The sequence below is a fragment of the Leiobunum rupestre genome, chromosome 1 (genome assembly GCF_980474605.1).
Source record: "Leiobunum rupestre chromosome 1, qqLeiRupe1.1.hap1, whole genome shotgun sequence".
NCBI lineage: Eukaryota > Metazoa > Arthropoda > Arachnida > Opiliones > Sclerosomatidae > Leiobunum > Leiobunum rupestre.
In genome coordinates this window covers 47494127-47515536 of record NC_143384.1, presented here as the reverse complement: position 1 = coordinate 47515536, position 21410 = coordinate 47494127, and the positions used below count along the sequence as shown (strand labels likewise).

At 35.6% G+C, this 21410-nt stretch overlaps 1 protein-coding gene across 1 annotated transcript; it reads left to right on the top strand.

Moving 5' to 3' along the window:
• Positions 1–13077: 13077 nt before the first annotated feature.
• On the top strand, positions 13078–21410 carry LOC149963110 (uncharacterized). The gene is made up of 7 exons (XM_090164540.1): positions 13078–13161; positions 13555–13661; positions 14136–14244; positions 14807–15116; positions 15455–15672; positions 20314–20594; positions 21137–21410. Exons 1-7 carry the CDS (start codon positions 13078–13080, stop codon positions 21381–21383), a joined length of 1356 nt encoding a protein of 451 aa, XP_090020666.1. The 3' UTR covers positions 21384–21410.

Genomic DNA, 21410 nt, shown 5'->3' with positions numbered 1-21410 from the left:
AACATTGCGTATATATTAATCTCCACCACTTTCATCCTATTCAGCTTTCCGTTACTATGCAACTCGTTCTGAAATTCTGAATATTTAGGCTTAGTTTCTCTATTCGATGTTATAGTCGCAAGCCAGATTTCCTGCACGGTACTGACGAGTCCCAAATAGGACGAAACCGGTCTACCGTTGGAATTTCTGGATATTTTATTTAATTTCATTTCATTTAGTTTTTCTCTCGAAGATCTATTTGGTCCGAGTTTCGCGTCTTTTTGTTTGCTCGAAGACCTATCGGTACGAGCTATTAGTAAGTTTTTAAATTTCTTAAAATTTGTTTAGGGTTTATCTTTATTATCCCTTTTCATAATGGACTATTTTACTTATTCGCTTATTCACACTAAGGGAGTCGTCCAAGGATATTTGAAAAAAACAAGTATCGATACTGTTCGAAAAAATAAAAAAAATAAACACGAAGTACATTTTTATGCCAAAAGGTATTTTTTCACATTTTTATAGATTAAATATGATATACTAAATATCAGTTGATAGTTTTTATTGAATTAATAAACCAAAATTAAAAATTACTTAAATATAAAGCGCAAAAATGACGTAACAATATCAACCGCATTAGATTGCCATTTTGAAATTTTAAGATCACGTGGTACAAACGACCTTGCAAGACTCCCTCGGAGTCTCTCGAGCTGATTGATACGCGGGGAGAAATAAAATGCACTGTGGAAGGCTATCGAAAACCTGTCCTCTTAATTTACTGTTTATGGTTAGATGTGGCATAATATTAGATAAACGGTTTTTTTACTTCTACATTTCATCTGTTATGTTTGTTATGAATTATAATTAAAACTTAAGTATTATAAACTAAACAAAATTATTTACCCTTCTGTATATGATTATTGCCATCCACCATTTTGTAAAGGAGAACGTGTGTACGTCTAAAGTCTCTAATTTAGAGAAACTATTCAATATTAATTTGTTACTAGCATGCATGTATTTTATAGTATAATTGTCTTGTTACTTAGTTATATATAGGTTAACTTGATTAGAGATGCAACAATTTTGTATTTCTAAAACTCCTTTTTGCCAACAATATATCTCCCCTCAAGTGAAATCACCCCCGTGTAAGGGCACGGCCAACTTAAAATTTAATGTATTTTCATTGTGGCTTAGAATGCCCGGTGTGACTTATAGAAGGAGAGTTTGGAAGTACTTAAACTAGCCTTAAGATGGCACTCTTCAATTAATTGTTTTTCCATTCTACCCTTTTATCTGAACCCAGGTGTCTTTGAATCACTCACCAAAAACGCCACCTAAAGCTAAATTACGCTGTTTCATAATGCAATGAACGAGTGTTAATTGGAATTAGGCTAGTTTTGGATCACTGGTGTTAATCATGCGGGAAAGAGTTAAGAATCTTTAATAAAGAAAATAGTTTACGCCAAGTCATAATGGGAAATTTTCTATAGTCTTAGTCGATAGCTACGCCGCAAAATTTTAGTTTTGAAAACGAAAACATTTGAGAGAGTTGGCTGTTTTCGGTCTATCGAAATCTGGCAGCCTTGCCTGCCTTCCGGCCTTTATCTCCATACCGAAAATGGCCGACGATTACGCCGCCGAAAATATTTTACTAAACTGCACGGCGGCGTTTTTGACCGTTATTTTGAATTATCGACTAAGACTATTAACTTTTCTGATTTATTAAGCACCTCTTTTTTCATTAAAAACTTTTTTCAATAGAGTACCACGGAACAGAAATAACATTCTGTTGTTTTAGCCTTTTACTTTATTGTGGGTGATCATCAATCAATTTTCAATTAATAGTTAGCATTTGTTTCTACTTTTCTTGCTTGATATCGTATAAAAAATAACTAGTACCATGATTTGATATTTATTACATCTTTAATCCCTCGTTTCTTTTTTTTTTTGGTTGTTGAGGAGCTCTACAACCACGCAGAGATGATAATAGACCTTTGGTTATACTATTGCTTACTTTGTCACTTATGATAACGATAATACCGTTACATTATAGCTAAAGGTTGTAGACATTTTTAGCTGATTGACTAATTTTCTTTCTCCCTTTAAATGCTTTCCCCACAGTAAATAATAATAGACTTATGGTCATACTGTTTGTTGTTAAGTTACTTATGATGAATATTTACTAGTTAGAATTTACACCGAGTTAGTGAACGTTACTAGCTGTGCGACTAATATGGATCCTCCTTTTGAATGCATTAAATTTCCCAAAAAAATATTTGTTGCTTATAATGTTACATATGATATGAATAAGACCGTGACGTTTTAACTAATGTAAATGATAGAGGTCGGGGATGGATAACTTTTATTCAATAGATAAACCTATCAAAATTATTCGTAAAACTTTTTGATCAAGTAATTTATATTTCTGTATTATACGATTAATTTTTTGATAAATTTGTAAAATTAATCGGAAAAACGACGTTTTTTTCGATAAAAAGCTCTAATTTTACGAATAATACATGTTTTTTAATAATTTTCCGAAATATTAACCGGTAAATTTCTTTGTTTACATTTTTCCCCCGAACAAAATCAATTTAATCATGGATAACCGTCACCGACCTCTAGTAAATGAACATTTTTAAATTATTGACTAATTTTGTACCTATTTTGAATGCATTATATACACCAAATAATTATTTTATACTTTTATACTAATTTTATTTCTTCCTTGAGGTGCAAGGGCGTATTTAAGGGGGGGTTTTGATGACTGGGGGGGTGCCTAATAAAAATCAGTGAAACTTCCGTCAGCACCCCCCGCTCCCTTTAAATTTTCCCTAAAAACCCCCCTGAAATAAAATCTTGGATACGCCCTTATTGGGGTGCAATAATTTTACCATTTATTAAATAATTATTTTCTATAAAATGAGAATTGTGACTAAGAATAAGTTAAAAATGACTTTGCCACAAAAGAGGCTGGCCCTTATGAAGGTTAAAAATTAACCTACCAAAACACTTTTTAAGCTCTAGAAATAATTTTAAATGTCAAGGTTATATTTTTTCAGTAAATCACTTTCATAGGAGCTCTTGACCAAAACTTCTTCTACGAGTTAAAATAAAAAAATAAAATTATCCATAAAGGTTATACCGGACGCAAGGTGTACTTGCAAAAAAATTATACCTTTAGCTCGCTTATTCGAAACACCCTAGGCCTCGATTTATTAGGTTATCGTAAGTGGAGGAATATGAATCATGATTTTGTTTAGAACAAAATACTTAAATAATTAGGATCTTACAATATCGTTCATTAAAGAAATTGTCGTTCGTTCTTCCTTTTGTATATTTATATATAACAAACACCAAACATACTCTTGACGAGTTTAATCTAACACACGGAATAATAGGTGAAAACTATTCGCTAGTTTTGGAGTAATTTTTAGGAAACAGCGAGCAACTTCAAAATACAGTTTGGCTGTTATTGTATGGAAGAAGTTGGTAGTTTGGGGTAAAAGGTGTACTCTTTTCGTCCCAAAGCGAGCGAATAGTTTTGGCCTGATAACAACTTTTTCTTCTATTTTACTAACTTTTGTACTCCGTGGTGGATCCTTTTTAGTTCCACATCGAGATATATATATATATCGAAGTGGGACTATTGCTATGGACGGATTGTCGTTAAGTGTTGTGTGTTTGTTTGTTTGTTTGTTTGGTGTGGAAAGCAACGACACGGCAGATGGCGCTGCGAAAATAATTTGCAGTTTTGGCGAAACTGGGATTCGAACTCACAGTCAAAAACTCCAAACATTGATGCCCTTACGCTCTCGGCCACTGGAAGCTTACCAAAATTTGTTCGGAACTTCTACTGTATTCTCGTCAGTTTTAGCGGCGCGGGGGGAGTTGGCTAGTTAAGTTGTCGAAATTCTTGTCCGTTTTTACGCCTTATTTTACGTATATTTTCCGAAATTTAAGGTCAAGTGAACCTCAAACTTCGCGTCGGGTGGTGGGTGGTGAGCAGTGGTAGGTGGGCACACTCGCTTAAGATGCCTCGCTTGAAAGTGAGTGCTCGAATAAACGAGCTCGAAAAGTTTAAATGTTCGGGTGGTGAGCAGTGGTAGGTGGGCACACTCGCTTAAGATGCCTCGCTCGAAAGTGAGTACTCGAATAAACGAGCTCAAAAATTTTAAATGTTCGGGTGGTGAGCAGTGGTAGGTGGGCATACTCGCTTAAGATGCCTCGCTCGAAAGTGAGTACTCGAATAAACAAGCTCGAAAATTTTTAATTTTCGGGTGGTGAGCAGTGGTAGGTGGGCACACTTGCTTAAGATGCCTCGCTCGAAAGTGAGTCCTCGAATAAACGAGCTTGGAAATTTTAAATGTTCGGGTGGTGAGCAGTGGTAGGTGGGCACGCTCGCTTAAGATGCCTCGCTCGAAAGTGAGTACTCGAATAAACGAGCTCAAAAATTTTAAATGTTCGGGTGGTGAGCAGTGGTAGGTGGGCATACTCGCTTAAGATGCCTCGCTCGAAAGTGAGTACTCGAATAAACAAGCTCGAAAATTTTTAATTTTCGGGTGGTGAGCAGTGGTAGGTGGGCACACTTGCTTAAGATGCCTCGCTCGAAAGTGAGTCCTCGAATAAACGAGCTTGGAAATTTTAAATGTTCGGGTGGTGAGCAGTGGTAGGTGGGCACGCTCGCTTAAGATGCCTCGCTCGAAAGTGAGTACTCGAATAAACGAGCTCGAAAATTTTAAATGCCCATATGTACTTGAAGACTCTATTTCCCTTCACACACTTACGTACCACCATTATTAATTATTGGACTCCCATACTCATCCAAAAACTAGGGGCATTCGGGCATATGTAGTTTTATATCTATAAAGGTAAATTTTTATTACGATAATCTTTGCCGTATACCATTCGCAAAACTTAGGTATATTAACTTACAAGTTCACGTAAAGACTACCCGTTTATAGCTCTACCACAAATAGATCGAAATTTAAAATATAGCATTTTGTCAAATTACCTTGCAAGTTAAGTCAATAAATGACCTCAACAGCTTATGAATTGTTTTGCCCACCCATGTATCCTGAGGGTGGGCGGTGGCCTCTCTTTAACATAGGATGGTAAATAGTATATCTAACTATAGGAAATCACATGGGCTCAGCAGTTTTTATATTAGTTTGCCCACCCGGGTCTCCTGATGGTGGGCGGCATCCACCCTTTCACTTAGGGTGGCAATTTATATATCCAACGATAAGAAATCACAAAGCCTCAAAAGCTTTGTATTAGTTTGCCTACCTGTGTCTACTAAGGGTGTATGGCTTTGCCCATTCGAATACACTGATGTGGAACTAATATTACGGCCTGGGCCGACTTGTTTATACTAACTCAGTTCGAAACTTCGCAACAGCCCCGTTTGCTGAAATCCCCTTCCGAGAGACAGAGAAAAATGTTTTAAGTTTAACTTTTACTTCTGACAAGGGCGAGGCCCTCGGCGGCTCTTTCTGTTGAAACGTGAGAAAACTTCTTCCGCTAAATCGCAACTGACGAGGTGCTGCCATCTACGATATTAATTTAGATTTATTCATCAAAACCAGTTCCTCTTCTTGGTTTATTCTACCGGAAATATTTCAAATTGTTTCCACCAACTCCATATGATTAAATAAACACGTTTTTATTTCTAGTGATTATTTATTAAAGGTTCCAATAATCGACTGACTAAAAGTTAATTTGTGAATCTTCAAGCTACTTTGAGACAATGGTGTCGCTATTAATAATTGTGGTTCGAGGGAGAAAAACGTTTACCACTTCATTTGAGAACTTCAAGGAAAGGTTATTGTTAGAAAAGGAAGTAGAAACTAAACTTTAAAATCGTTTTCTAACAGACGTTACGACCAGAAGTTCATAATAAACCCTTAGACGGTAATTTTCCAATTCCAATAATACATGAAACTTCAAACTTCATTCCCCGGCACTTCGGCGGCGCAGTACAAACAAGGCCTACTAGCGGTCGATGGTATTACTTCTAAATTGGGTTAGTTCGATAAAGGTATTGAACTGGCTGGGATAACCTGTATAATGTTAGTTTATTAAAATGTTATTTTATTTTGTGGCTTATTAAATTATATTATTTATATTAAAGCAATAATGTATTTATTTATACTCAGGGAGAATGAATATGTCGAGATTATTTTTAGCGTTTCTCCAATTCCACCCGTTGGGCCCCCCGGTATGCTCCTCCGCTTTATAAAATCAAATAATACTGCAATTTCATTGGCTCTTAAAAATTTTGTTTTTCGACGTGATTAACGCTGCTGCGAGGACGCAAAAAATAAGACCGCCTCCTTTTTTCCTCCCCCCCCCCTTAGCGTGACGGGGTTAGGGGCTCAAGGTGTCCGTCGATAGTCTCGACATATTCATTCTCCCTGAGTATAAATAAATACATTCTTGATTAAAGAGTACAGTCTGTTACAAAAGTCTTCGACAAAGGGAGTTTTGCATTTTTCTTAAATTTCATCGAAACGTGTAAACGATAGAAAAATGAAACCGCAAGCAATTTTTAATATTTTTTCATTTCCTTTCACGTGGAGTTGTCGGTTTTTTCAAAGCGTCAATAGTTTCGGCGGTAACGCTAGATGTCGTTTTTGACATTTTTTTGAATAATGGATGCCCCTGAAACCGGCATTTTCGGATTCAGGGTGGTTGATTCATATTTCGAAAGTGTCACTGTCATCGCTCTACGCCCAACGGTTGACGAGCTATAGTCGGTTGCAATTTTGGTTTTGATTTGCGAAAATCTAAAAGACGTAAAATGTCCCTTTTTGGCATTCCTTCCTAATATTGAGGGAGTTTCAACAACAATTAATATTGTATAGGAATGTCTTAGAAAAATAGGCTTGACGAGAATGGAAACAATAAAAGTAAAAAATTGGTGTAGAAAACTATGATCACTTGTTGCCACGATTTAACTCAACCGATTCCACCAAAGTTTGTTTTTACTACAATTAACATAATACCATAAGTATGACACTTCCCATTGTTACAATGTTAAAACTATTAGTTACTGTGTCTATCAACATAGTGTAAAAACGAGATTCACTCGAGGAAAGGTTGCTTCGACGCGTTCAAGAAAAACCACGCTTGTAAATTAAATTCACGAAAGTAACTTTGGTAGCTATAAGTATGACACTTCATGACAACGTTTATTCAGTATGTGTTTAGAAGTAAAATGTTGTGTTTGAGTTAACGATCGCGAAGCTTTTCAACGCAGAGACCGCGGAAAGTGTTACAAATGTTTTTCAAGAATCTATAAAAATCTTTATTTCCTTAGAAAATTCTTAAAATACCACTAGTCTCTCGACTATTGGCAAAAGTCCTCGAACGCGTGGAAGCAACCTTGCCTCGAGTGAATCTCGTTTTTCAGACACAGTAACTAATAGTTTTAACATTGTAACAATGGGAAGTGTCATACTTATGGTATTATGTTAATTGTAGTAAAAACAAACTTTGGCGGAATCGGCTGAGGGGGTTAAATGGTGGCAACAAGTGATCATAGTTTTCTACACCAATTTTTTATTTTTATTCTTTCCATTCTCGTCAAGCCTATTTTTCTAAGACATTCCTATACAATATTAATTGTTGTTGAAACTCCCTCAATATTAGGAAGGAATGCCAAAAAGGGACATTTTACGTCTTTTAGATTTTCGCAAATCAAAACCAAAAGTACAACCGACTATAGCTCCTCAACCGTTGGGCGTAGAGCGATGACAGTGACACTTTCGAAATATGAATCAACCACCCTGAATCCGAAAATGCCGGTTTCAGGGGCGTAACTCCATTATTAAAAATGTTGTCAAAATCGACATCTGGCGTTACCGCCGAAACTATTGTCGCTTTGAAAAAACCGACAACTCCATGTGAAAGTAAATAATAAAATATTAAAAATTGCTTCGGGTTTCATTTTTCTATCGTTTACACGTTTCGAGAAAATTTAAGATAAATGCAAAAACTCCCTTTGTCGAAGACTTTTGTAACAGACTGTACACTGTCTGCCCCTTTCGCAACCGTAGAAAAATTCGTTACATCCTGGTATTGTTTTTCATATTTTTTTGGCATGTTTCAGTACTTTTTAAGCCAAACTACATCTAAGTTTCAGTTTTAGGAAACTAATGAGTCACCGAGCTGATTTGATTTTTTTAAGACGAGAGGAGCTTGCCAGCAACGCTAAAATCGATTCAAAGAAACAATCTCCAGCAGTGTAAATAAATGCATTCTTGGCGTAAATAAAATGAAACATTGTTCCGATATTTCTATAACGCTTCTAACGCTTGAATGTTTGTTCACGCGCTAAAATGAAATGAATGGATTCCTCTTTCTAGAAACGGAGCGAAATAATTTCGATCTAGAAATTGATCTACTGAACGAGGCTCTTGCCAAAAGAAGCCGTCGGCTGCATTTATTGAGACTAACAATTTCACGTTCGAGATTCGGCCATTTTTACCGGCGAAGGTAAATTCTGGAATTGTTTTTAATCTTTTACAATAATTGATTTAAATATTCTTTTAGTGCGTTAGTTCTTATTTCATTATATTTTGATTGTTTTTAATAAAGTTTTGTATCAGTTTAATTAGCAATTTTTTGGTTTTATTTAAATATTTTAAAATTAAATGTTATAATCTATTTGTTTTTAATCAAATATTTTAAATTCAAATTCAAATCTTTTTTATTTATGAATTTTGTAATTATCTTTTTAAATTTTGTTTTGCAAATTGGCTTTTGGTAACAAAGTCGTCCAGACTTTATCCGCTAAATTTTATTTGTTCAGTGAAAGATTTATTATTATTAGAAAGATTAAGTGAAACCTTGAAAACGTGTAAAAGAAACTTGTGGAAGTGTAGACGGATCTTTATTATATGCAATCTCATCTCCTGCAAGTTCCCCGTTCACGTTCTCAAGAGGGTGACTTAACCTTTTTTTTATCAGATTATGAGAAAAACAATTTTACTTTAATTTTTTACGTGGCATCGTTAATTTCTAAAATAAAAAAATTTCGTTGTACCGGACAAGTCAATTTCTCAGGGCTCTAACGACAGAAAAGGTATGTCCCTGAGTTTCAAAAACAGTGGCTTTAAAGTGAATATAAAGGTTCCTTATTTACAGAGGGTCACTTAATTTCACAATTTTCCATCAGGTTTAACATAAACTTGTGCTAACTGGAGCTAGATACGTCAATAGTAACATGGCGCTAGACTGGACGAGATAGGAGGAAATAGGGGTACATTGCACTCTGCCAGTAACTAGTCCGGGGTACCTCCCCCAAAATTGCACTTTCGTTAATAATATTTCAGCGAATAATATTCCAAATTCATTCGAATGAAAAATAATTGGGCTAAGAAATAATAAAAATAATAATATCGGGAACGTATAATGGTGCCTCGGGCCTATTGTGATGCCCCAGGCTTATTGTGGTGTCTCGGGCTTATTGTGGGGCCCCAAGCTTATTGTGGTGCCTCGGGCCTATTGTGATGCCCCAGGCTTATTGTGGTGTCTCGGGCTTATTGTGGGGCCCCAAGCTTATTGTGGTGTCTCGGGCCTATTGTGATGCCCCAGGCTTATTGTGGTGTCTCGGGCTTATTGTGGGGCCCCAAGCTTATTGTGGTGTCTCGGGCCTATTGTGATGCCCCAAGCTTATTGTGGTGTTTCGGGCTTATTGTGATGCCTTAGGCATAAGTTTAGCTGTTTCGTTAACACTTCCATTTAGCTGTATCATATTTGATAGCCGGTAGTGCCAAAGTTTTCAAATTAAAAGATTGTTTTTTGGAATTTAAGATGTCACATCTGTTCTAGCCATTTTGTTGCTTCGGGCTTAATTTATTATATTTTATGTTATTTTACAGACTTTAAAAGAAAATCATGGGTGAATACATCTTCAAACTTGCTGTGCCATGGGTATAGAATTGATATAATAACGCAATATTTTAATTTATAGACATTCAAATAATATTAAGATATGGAATGATAAATAAACTAATATTTAGATAGATATATAATAATATTTCAAGTGTGTAAGTTGTGTTGAGTGACGTAAAAGTGGGATGATTCTCAAAGAGATATGCGGCTGTAGCGAGAATGAACGCCTCTTAAATGGCCACATAATCATTTGGAACATTTAAACCGGGATTTCTGGTATCTCTATTCCATCCGTTAACGTGATAGCGAATACGATCAATCAAATTCTGGCATCTTTTAAGCCTTAATCCTAATTTTCAAATGATTCTGTGGTACTTTAGAAACGAATGATCACGCGCGGGTTCTACGCCACGGCAACAATCTTAGACACGCGCTTCTTCTGGTCAATATTATCAGTCCCTTCTTCTTAAAAGAAACTGGTCTTCAGCAATTGTTTTGCAAAAGAAAGTGTGTTTTACAAAGCAGAACGAGTAAATTTGGCAATTTGCCAAATTAAAGGTGCTTGGCATAAGCGAAGGCCACGCAATGTGTGGCTTTTATATATTGACAATATTTACTATGTATTCTATTTTCAACTACTTCTTTTATTAACAAATTAAAGGTAAATACCCAGATTCAAGTAAATTAACTGGCCATGGCCCAAAATATTCTTTGACCGTTGGCACTACCTTATCCGCAGCACTAATACAGCCAAGCCAATTAGCAACTTTTAATTCCTTAAATCAGTTGGCCAGGTCACATTACGTTGAGGGTGATTGCAAGCCTTTAATTCCACGCTGACCACCGCTCCGTACCATCGTTAACCCTAATTAATTTATACGGAAAGGATAAACTCTAGGGAAACCCCTATAATCATCGGAGAGAGAACTTGCAAACTCCGCGCAGAAATTATTCAAAATTTTCAACCAGTGCCACCGCACCTTAATAATAAATCTGAAAATCTGTTCACCGATACCATGATTATTTTAAAATTCCCGAAAGATAGTAAACTGACCCACAGAGGAAATCTGTTCACCAGGAAACTGATTTTGTGGGTAAAGCCTTTAGTAATGCTAAATCTGTAATCAGTTAGTCATCATTTTGGTACAGTCAGACCCAAAAGCCTGTACTCCGATTCGTGGCATACGTACATGTATGCCCACTACCGACTAAATTATCAAGGCCCGTGCGCCCATCGAAACCGAATTTTGTTTTTGGCAATTGTAGTTCGCTACCAATAGCCGCAAGAGGCGCTTATTCGTCGAAAACTGCGGCCAGCTTTCACGAATGTATTGGCCGTGTTTGTGAAGCGTCGTCTGCTTCGCGACGATACAAGTACGTAAAATCGTTCAGGCACTGCCGCTCTTACAAGTACATGTGGATGTACTACTTCTTATTTGTAAGTAAAATTTATTAAATCGAATTTTTTTTGGCCTAAAAACTAAAGTAACTAGGTAAATTTAATTAAAACTAATAAGGTGATAAAAGGTTTTTTCTTGCACCAGAAAAAAGTATATTGTAAAGTCTAAATAATAATGAGATACAAGTCTACCTCACTTTTTATAGTTCAACTCATTTTTTAAATTAAGTAATATTGCTGTGATGTTTTAAAAATGTAGAAATATTAATGAGATACAAGTCTACCTCACTTTTTATAGCTCTACTCATATTAAGTAATATTGCTGTGATGTTTTAAAAATGTAGAAATATTAATGAGATACAAGTCTACCTCACTTTTTATAGCTCTACTCATATTAAGTAATATTGCTGTGATGTTTTAAAAAAGCTTAGGTGATAAAGTGTAAAAAATATTCTTTACCAAAACGAAATTGTGATATTTCGTAAGAATATAGCTTTCTTTGACAAGAAAGTATTACTATGGGAACTGTGATTGATCAGTTTCAATAAAAATAAGATCCTAAACTTTAGATGATTAATTTTTTGTAAATTGTTGTTTTCGCTTATTATGGAATGTTATGGTCACTTTACAAGGAAATATACTTTCTTCGAGCAATATCGTCTTGAAAATTGAAAGAAAGCCCATTTGAAAGCAATTTGAATATTATCATAGCGAACTGCCCCTTACTTTGCGATTTTACGAATAACCCCTAAAGAATTAGACTTAAGATCGCCATCTACCGGGAAAATACGCGTAATCCTTCAGTCAAAGTACCCCCCTTCGGATAGAGCGCGCACGGGCCTTGATAATTTAGTCGGTAGCATAAGTTACAAAAAGGCATAATTATGCCACTTCATAATTTTCCAACGCGTTATTTTATTGACAGTTTTTTCCGCCAATGACTATAGAAATCGCAACTGGCAACTCTCAGCGAGCTATTTTTAGTTTTTAGAACTCTCAAGTAATACGATCATGTATTGCGGGCTGATATTTCAGAGCCAGGTTAACAGAATTTGGGGCCTTAGCAAATCCTGAAAATGGTTCTTTAACAATACTAATTAAACAAAATTGTCAAAACCACGAAGAAGCAGATCTTTTGTTTTTAATAATTATTAATTTAGTCCACCATGGTCATAAAAGAAAATATTTATAAAATTGTCAATTTTATTAAAATAAGGTAATTGAAAGCTTTTCGTCTTCCCGGACCAAAGTCAGTAACGTGTCTTACTTATTGGAAAATGAACTGCTTTGAAAATTAAATATAAATCTTACTTAGAAATTATAATAGTTAAGTATTCAATCAGAACCAAAAATTGTCTATTTTAAACACTGCATTCGTTTTGTTGGCAGGAAAGAAGATCAAATTTCCTGTTTATAAACTTCCCTCTTCGAAATGGCTCTATCATTAACATCAATCGATTAGGGCCATTTGTTTATTTTTAAACATAATTTTTATGATACATATCACCAAGATATATTCATTTCTACTTATGGAAAATGACACTGCTTGGTCAATGCCTTATGTTCGCAAACAGCCGTGGCTGTTCACTCGGTGGTGTCCTTTCATATCTGCTGTGGTGCCCGGTGGTGTAAGCTACGCAGGGATGGGTGCCACTGCTTCGATATCGCCATCATTGTTACTGGAAACCTCATCTTGACTTTATTTTCAAGAAGGCTAATATGTTACTTTGGGTGACTAGGAATTCAGTTAGAAGATCCTGGGGTCTTAGCCCCTAAGTGACCTATATTGGCTTTACACTATGGCCATTAGAGCATTACTGTGTTGTGGGGCTGACTGGTCTGGTGGTCAAGAGTCAAAATTAGACTGTATAGAGGAATCTGCTGTTATGGGTGCCTAAAGGCTTAACGATTATTGTTGATGGATGTTTAATTATTGCGATAATAGCCCCACTAAGTATTACTGCGAATTCTTGAGTAAGTTACCCATTATCTTAATGGGACCTACGACTATGGCTACTAAATTACATTTTATTAAACCTTTCAATACTTCTTTCCCAAGCCACACAGTAGGCCCTAAAACGGTAATCTTGCGACGCGACTGAAGCAGTCACTGGTTACGTTTTCTCTTACCCCTTTCGTAACGTTCACCCCTGCCCCCGTGACAGTTGAAAACTCACTATGAAACGTTGACCATGATGATCGCGTATCGTCTTAGAATAATTATGTTCCCTTTGTGTAAATAATCACATTTTTGATTTACTGTTATTATTTTTAAGGAATTCTTCAAAATCAAGCCATTCTTATTCGAGGGAATTTACCTTCCGTATCAATACATGACTTACCAAATTGGACAGTTTGTTTTCAGCAAAATTAACAACACAAAGTAATTAATGCAGTTACTCCATATAAAACAAACCTGACAAACGATTTACCGTCTCGAAGTATTTTAAGCTTATCAGCTTACGCTAATATTATGATTTACAATAAAGGCCATCTTTAGAAATTTAGCTAATTTTGCACAATAATAAACATTTTGTAATAATAAACATAACTTCTACAAAACAGGGTGATCTCAAAATGGTGATCTTGAGCATCGCAAATTTAAAAAAAACAATAAATAATTTAAGATTATGGGCCTTTCACGTTGGACACCGAGTACCCTGAAACTCGCCATTTTCAGAAATATCCAAATTCATTTTTGAGATGCTGTAGAAGTTTTCTTCTTAATTTGACCTTAATCCCTATTTTTAATGGCCATGTGTTCGTGAGACTTACTTTAGCAAATAAGAGATATTTCGTGTACTTCTTTGCGTATACCGCATAAGCAGGCTTGAATAATAAAATCGCTTTCCGTTAGGTTAGAAATTCTGAAGTCGTCAGATGTTAGTTCCCTATTGTTGAAACATAGTTTATCCGATGTCAGTAGCAACGAATTGTGGAGTTTCGTCAATGCTCTAGAACATCAGGTGGGTTTTTTTTTCTGCGAGATAGATAAACTAGATTACATTCTCATTCTACCCAAATTTGGAAGGATTTCACAGCGTTCATGGGCTGAATGTTTAAGACTTACTGATTGGGCGGACGGCACATTTTTGTTTTAACGCGGAAGACCTGGCGAATATTAATCTTAACAATTGTGTACTCCATTTATGACATTGGTTTAAAAAGTATTTTAAAGAAGGGTACCCTAACTATGTACTAAAATCGACCTTACAAAAAACATTAAATTTCATGGAGGTTTTAATGATGTTACTAGGCGTATAAAAATAGTGCTGACCTTAAAACTACCATAATTGTCATGTTTTCCAATAATTGGAGGCAACCAAAACTGGCAGCGAACTTAAAGTAATAAAAATAAATTTAATAGTAATATTTTTCGTCGTTTGTCTAAGATCAAAGTGTAGTATCTTTTCGCATCAGATGTTTAACATACCTCGACACGCCCACTTTTAAATTTAAATCTAGAAATACTCTCACGGCCGAATACTAGAATTATAGATCGAACTCAATCCTAGTGTCCCATTTCAGTTTATCGATTCGATTTTGGTTCTGATGGGAACAGCCGGGCACAGGGCGTCAACCACTCTGTCCTCGAGCGTTGGTTCCGCGTCCACCGTGATAGTGACCTTTCCCGCCAAACGGAAAAGCGTCATCGTGGAAGGGCAGACTCTCGGGATGACGGTGCTAGACAGTGTCGTCTGGCTCGTCATCGCCTGTTCCATTCTCCTGCTGTCTCTGTTCCTGGTCGTCTTCAAAGGATTGTACCACGGACGGAAACGACGCATTTCCGCTTTTGCAGAAGTCATTTGGTTCTTTGTGGCCGAAATTCTCCAAAATCGTAAGTGGTCCTTAGAAAATTGTTTCATAATTTTTCTATAAAATTTAATATAATCTATACTAAATGGGAGGTTTTTAATATTCTGCAGCAGTTGTTCTCAAATTATGAAATGTTTTCAGAGGTAACGAACAATTTTTTCAGAAAAGGGGTTAACTTTATGTAGTTCATAAATATAATATATGACAATTTTAAGGTGAGCCTAAGAGCTTCGTTGGTTAACTCCCACTTCCCTCAAATTATGTTGTGTTGTTAGTCGTATTGTTGGCAACGGACAAGGATACAACTGTCACACTTACGGTTATTAAGTTACTATTGTTCTTCTTCATGTTGTTTTTCAGCCACGACAAAGCGGGTGAAGAACCGGAACGACGTGAGGATCGTACTGTCTTGCTCGACGTTGGCTTGCTTAATATTGAGCAAATCCTACTGCGGACACATGAAGAGCGAACTAATGGTGACGAAAAATAAATTGATCGACAGCATTGAAGACCTCCTGGACACTCCAAACATTGTCCCGGTCATCCTCATACCGACATCCTTCTTCGCTAAGATTGGAGTGAGTACTTTTAGGAAATAGTAACTAGATCTTACTCGCGCGACTACTTGATTTAAACCATACTAGGGTCAATCACCACCAGTTTCTGTTAGACCTGTTTGTAAATGATGAAAATTCGTTAATCAATTCTAACTACGGCAGTTCATATTCGTTATAATCAAATAATTGCCAACGGTTTCCCGGCCTCGGGTGTGTTTTTGAAGTTGGTGGCAGAAAATGAGGAAACTTTCTGTGAAGACATGGCTGCCATCCTCACAGAAATATATTTTTAATACGCGAAAAGATAGAAACGCCCATATTAAAAAAGCTAAACCCTGAAAATAATAAAGTAATGACTTAACTTGAAGACACTGATAAATTAAAATGAATTAAAATAGCTTGAATTTCCAGCGGTAGACCGGTTTTGCCCTTATTGGAGCTCATCAGAACCGCGCAGGAAATCTGGCTTGCGACTAAACCGAAAACAGAAACTTAGCCTAAACATTTAAAATTTTAAAACGCCTTGCGTAGCAACGGAAAGCCGAACAGGGGGATATTGGTGGATAATAAAATTGATCATAAGTTAAAGTTAAAGTTTGCCCACTTTTTATTATTGAAATTTCTACATTTTCGAGTATTTAAACTACATTTTATGCCATAGGTGGTTTTAATTAACTAAAAATATTAACTGACTTAAGAAATCTTCGTTGGTAATTTCTTGAAGAAAAATCACAATGCTTTAAATTTTTTCTTAATCAATATTCTTTTTCTTATCAGACCCATTTTGACGGCCTCCATATTTAACCTCACAAAAATAAAAGTAGTATAAAAGCCGTTAGATGGCGAGACCATATTGTAAGTCACACGACTACGACCAATAAGCAGACGATGTTTCAATTTCAAGTATGCGATGATGGTTAGAGAATTCGTCTCCCTCAATGTTCTTATTACATTAATTAGTTCTTGGTTAAAGGCAAAGAATATGATTTTTGGGGTTTTTTTTTATGAATATTAATGTTCAAATTTGATTTTTCGGATTTTATAGAAGTTTAGCTTGACTTTTTAAATATATGTCCCTTCTGGATCCACCCATTTAAAAGAATAAACGCGGTGTCTTAAGTTCAAAGAATAGACACGTCCAATTTTTATGGTTAGCTTGGCGAGATATGTTTAAACTTTGATAAGTTAGAAATTGCTTAGTGGCTATCTGGTAGCTGATGCCCCTGCCCGCCAGAGGACCTCTTAAAAGGCACTTACTCCACTTACGAGGAGACGACCCGAGGTGGTTCTCACCGATTTGGTTCAAAGTTGGGGGATTGTTAGACCTAGATGTAACATGAAACCCGTTAAAGGGAAAAGTTACGCTGGGCTTCCGTTTTGCCATGGCAACCAAAAATGTTTTTGACAACATAATATAAGAAAAAGTCTATGTAAAATAACATGCGAAAATGACAATTGGAAAACTTCAATAAATCAAAAATAAAATTATTTAATTTTTTTTTGTAAATTTAACATTTTTGGATTACTTTGGACAAATAGGGGGGAATAAAACCATTTGGGGTGAACTCGAGCTAATTTGAATAAATAGGTCGAAATTTTAGGTACAATACAAAATATTTGTAAAACTTATGCCGTGATAACTGCCATATATTTTCGCCGATAAATCTTAAAATTTCTACATTACATTATCTGAACGATGTCAACAGATTTTTAGATTTCGATAGAAAAACGACGCCATTTTATAAAATGGCGGATACAAATATAAATCATGGTGCAATAAGTTAGGTAATTTGTATCCGATTAACCTAACATTTTCTACGTTACATTATCTGCGCGAATGAATTCGTACTATAGATTTTTATAGAAATTCGACACCATTTTGGAAAATGGCGGATATCAATAAAACTCATCGTGCGATAAGTTCCGTAAATATTCGTCGATTAATCAGAAATTTTCTACGTTTCATTATCTGCCCGAGTTAATTAGACCTATGGGTTTTCCCATAATAATCCGACGCCATTTTGAAATATGGTGGATATAAATATAACTTATGATGCGATAACTGCCGAAATTATATGTCGATTTACGTGAAATTTTCTACATTACATTATCTGACCGAATAAATAAGCCCGTTACACTGTGATAGAAATATGACGCCATTTTACAAAATGGCAGATATCAATATCTCATAATGCGATAACTGCCGAAATTATTTGTCCAATTACTTGAAATTCTCTACTTTACATTACCTATTAAAGATAATAAATCCTATTAATTTTAATGAGATTCAAGGCCATTTTGGAAAATGGCGGATGTCATATAAGTTCCATAATTATTCGACGATAAATCTGAATTTTTCTGTTTCATTAAATGATCGAATAAATAAGTCCTTTCTATTTTGAAAGAATTCCGAAGCAATTTTGCAAAAAGGCGCATGTCTGAGAAGTTCCGTAATTATTCGTCAACTATTCTGAAATTGGCTATTTCTGACCGAGTAAATTAGTCCTATTTCTTTTGAGAGAAATACGCCGTTTTTTAAAATAACGCACATCAATGTATCCCTTGGTGGGATAAATTCTGTATTGTTATTATTAAAAAAAAATTATAGGAAAATTCATATAAAATGGATAAATTTTAATACATTTCGACAAAATCCAATAATATTGGGTAAGTTCTTATATCATTGGATTAATAGAAAATAATTATGGTTAAATTTATCATTTAAGCATAATTTAGGAAATTGAAATATTATTAAATTAGTTCAATTGGCATTGTAGAATTATTGGTAATTCGGGAAATTATTGGTAATTCAGAAAATTTTGGTAATTTGGAAAATTATTAGTAATTTGGGAAATAATTGGTAATTTGGGAAATAATTTATTATTCTTGAAACTAATGGTAATTCTTGATACTAATGGTAATTATTGCAATTATTGGTTACTCGGGAAATTATTGGTAACTCGGGAAATTATTGGTAACTCGGGAAATTATTGGTAACTCGGGAAATTATTGGTAACTCGGGAAATTATTGGTAACTCGGGAAATTATTGGTAACTCGGGAAATTATTGGTAACTCGGGAAATTATTGATAACTCGGGAAATTATTGATAACTCGGGAAATTATTGATAACTCGGGAAATTATTGATAACTCGGGAAATTATTGATAACTCGGGAAATTATTGATAACTCGGGAAATTATTGATAACTTGGGAAGTTATTGATAACTCGGGAAATTATTGATAATCGATAATTTTTCTAATAACAATCAAGAGATATATTGTTATGCGCTATTTCGCATACGGCATATTTCAAATTAATGGACAAATAATTTCGGCAGTTATCGCATTATGAGATATTGATATCTGCCATTTTGTAAAATGGCGTCATATTTCTATCGCAGTGTAAGGGGCTTATTTATTCGGTCAGATAATGTAATGTAGAAAATTTCACGTAAATCGACCAATAATTTCGGCAGTTATCGCATCATAAGTTATATTTATATCCACCATATTTCAAAATGGCGTCGGATTATTATTGGAAAACCCATAGGTCTAATTAACTCGGGCAGATAATGAAACGTAGAAAATTTCTGATTAATCGACGAATATTTACGGAACTTATCGCACCATGAGTTTTATTGATATCCGCCATTTTCCAAAATGGTGTCGAATTTCTATAAAAATCTATAGTACGAATTCATTCGCGCAGATAATGTAACGTAGAAAATGTTAGGTTAATCGGATACAAATTACCTAACTTATTGCACCATGATTTATATTTGTATCCGCCATTTTATAAAATGGGGTCGTTTTTCTATCGAAATCAAAAAATCTGTTTACATCGTTCAGATAATGTAATGTAGAAATTTTAAGATTTATTGGCAAAAATATATGACAGTTATCACGGCATAAGTTTTACAAATATTTTGTATTATACCTAAAATTTCGACCTATTTATTCGAATTAGCTCGAGTTCACCCCAAATGGTTTTTATTCCCCCCTATTTGTCCAAAGTAATCCAAAAATGTTAAATTTACTAAAAAAAATATATTTTTTTTAAATAATTTTATTTTTGATTTATTGAAGTTTTCCACAGGGGGGACCCTTAGAATTTGTCATTTTCGCATGTTATTTTACATAGACTTTTTCTTATATTATGTTGTCAAAAACATTTTTGGTTGCCATGGCAAAACGGAAGCCCAGCGTAACTTTTCCCTTTAACGGGTTTCATGTTACATCTAGGTCTAACAATCCCCCAACTTTGAACCAAATCGGTGAGAACCACCTCGGGTCGTCTCCTCGTTAGTCATCTCCGCGCGATTGAGACAGCTTAGGCAAAATTAGTGGCCTCCACTGAGGACGACATCCACCTGGCAGCTCTTTGATACTGCTGTAGACCATCTTTAGATCGATAAATTATTATAATAAAAAACAACTGCTGTGTACCCGTCGATCTTGACCTGGGAAATGCTAATCCTGGCCTTCGAAATATGGAGCTTTGGAAATTTACGCTTAATTTGTCTAATGTCAGATTCCGCTCGAAAAGTACACCTTCCTACTAATGTATCTATGAGTAAGCAAGAATAACAAAATACGAGCTAGAACGACGTGGCACAACCTTTATTTAGAAATTAGTAACATGGTGACTTTTCTAAATTCCAGCAGGCTACAGGGAATCGTTACAGGGCTCTAGCGGCCAGAATGGACGACACGGGGGAGTTCGTGGACAGCGTCCAAGAGTGCAAGGACCGGTTCTTGAGAGGAGACATTGCTATTTTCACCGACACGGAAGTGCTTCAGCAGACATTTGCGCTCTACGCCAAGGATCTCCAAAGCTCCCAGAGGACCATATACGTTGGCAAAGACAAATACGAATGGGAAACGACGCATCTGTATCTGAACAAACACATGCCCGCCGAAGTAATTAACAGCGTCAATTACCAGTAAGTGTAACAAGAAGACTTCTGTATTCGACATCAGTGTTACCTGAGGCTTCTCGAGTGGTCGGTATTAAAATTTAATGAACATCGCCATATTTTCATGGGTTTAGTCATCTTCCATCGTGAAACATATTTTTATACTTCGGGACCATGACAATGTTGATAATAATTTTAGCGTTGTTCCCAATTCCCCTCATATCTCACCTGGAATAAAAGTTCCTTTCCCTAACAAAACCAAATCAGCTCGGTATCTCATCGGTTACCTAACATAACTTCTTCCGACGCCATGGAAGCACCCGCTGGTAACGTTTTTTTTATCCTTCATCTCGTGGAAATTTAAAAGTGATACTCGCGAATTGTCCAAATATACACTAGTCATTCCGCCTTAGTAAAATACATTCTTAAGCGGACTATATTTCCGACGCAAATCGAAAAATCCCATCCTTTGGTCATGCTGAAAGGTAACAGTGATTTCGAGTATTTTATGTCTTAGGTCTTTCTTGGGTTGAAGACAAACTTACGTATACTTTACTTTTTCACGAAAGGTTGTTGAGATTTGTTGAAACAGAGCAGATTAGAAACAGAAAACGTTTGGACGCCTGGACGCTGAAAGGAGTGCTGGACACGCACGAAGATACCATTAAACAGGAGGCAGATATCATGTACTTGACCTTTTTGCTTCCGGTCTTTAAATCTTGGATATTCGGACTGTCGCTTTCGCTGTTAGTTGCCCTTCAGGAGGCCATCTGTTACATTTTTGATTGTCACATAAAGGGACACAAGAAATATTAACACGAAACGTCTTGATGATACGTGTCG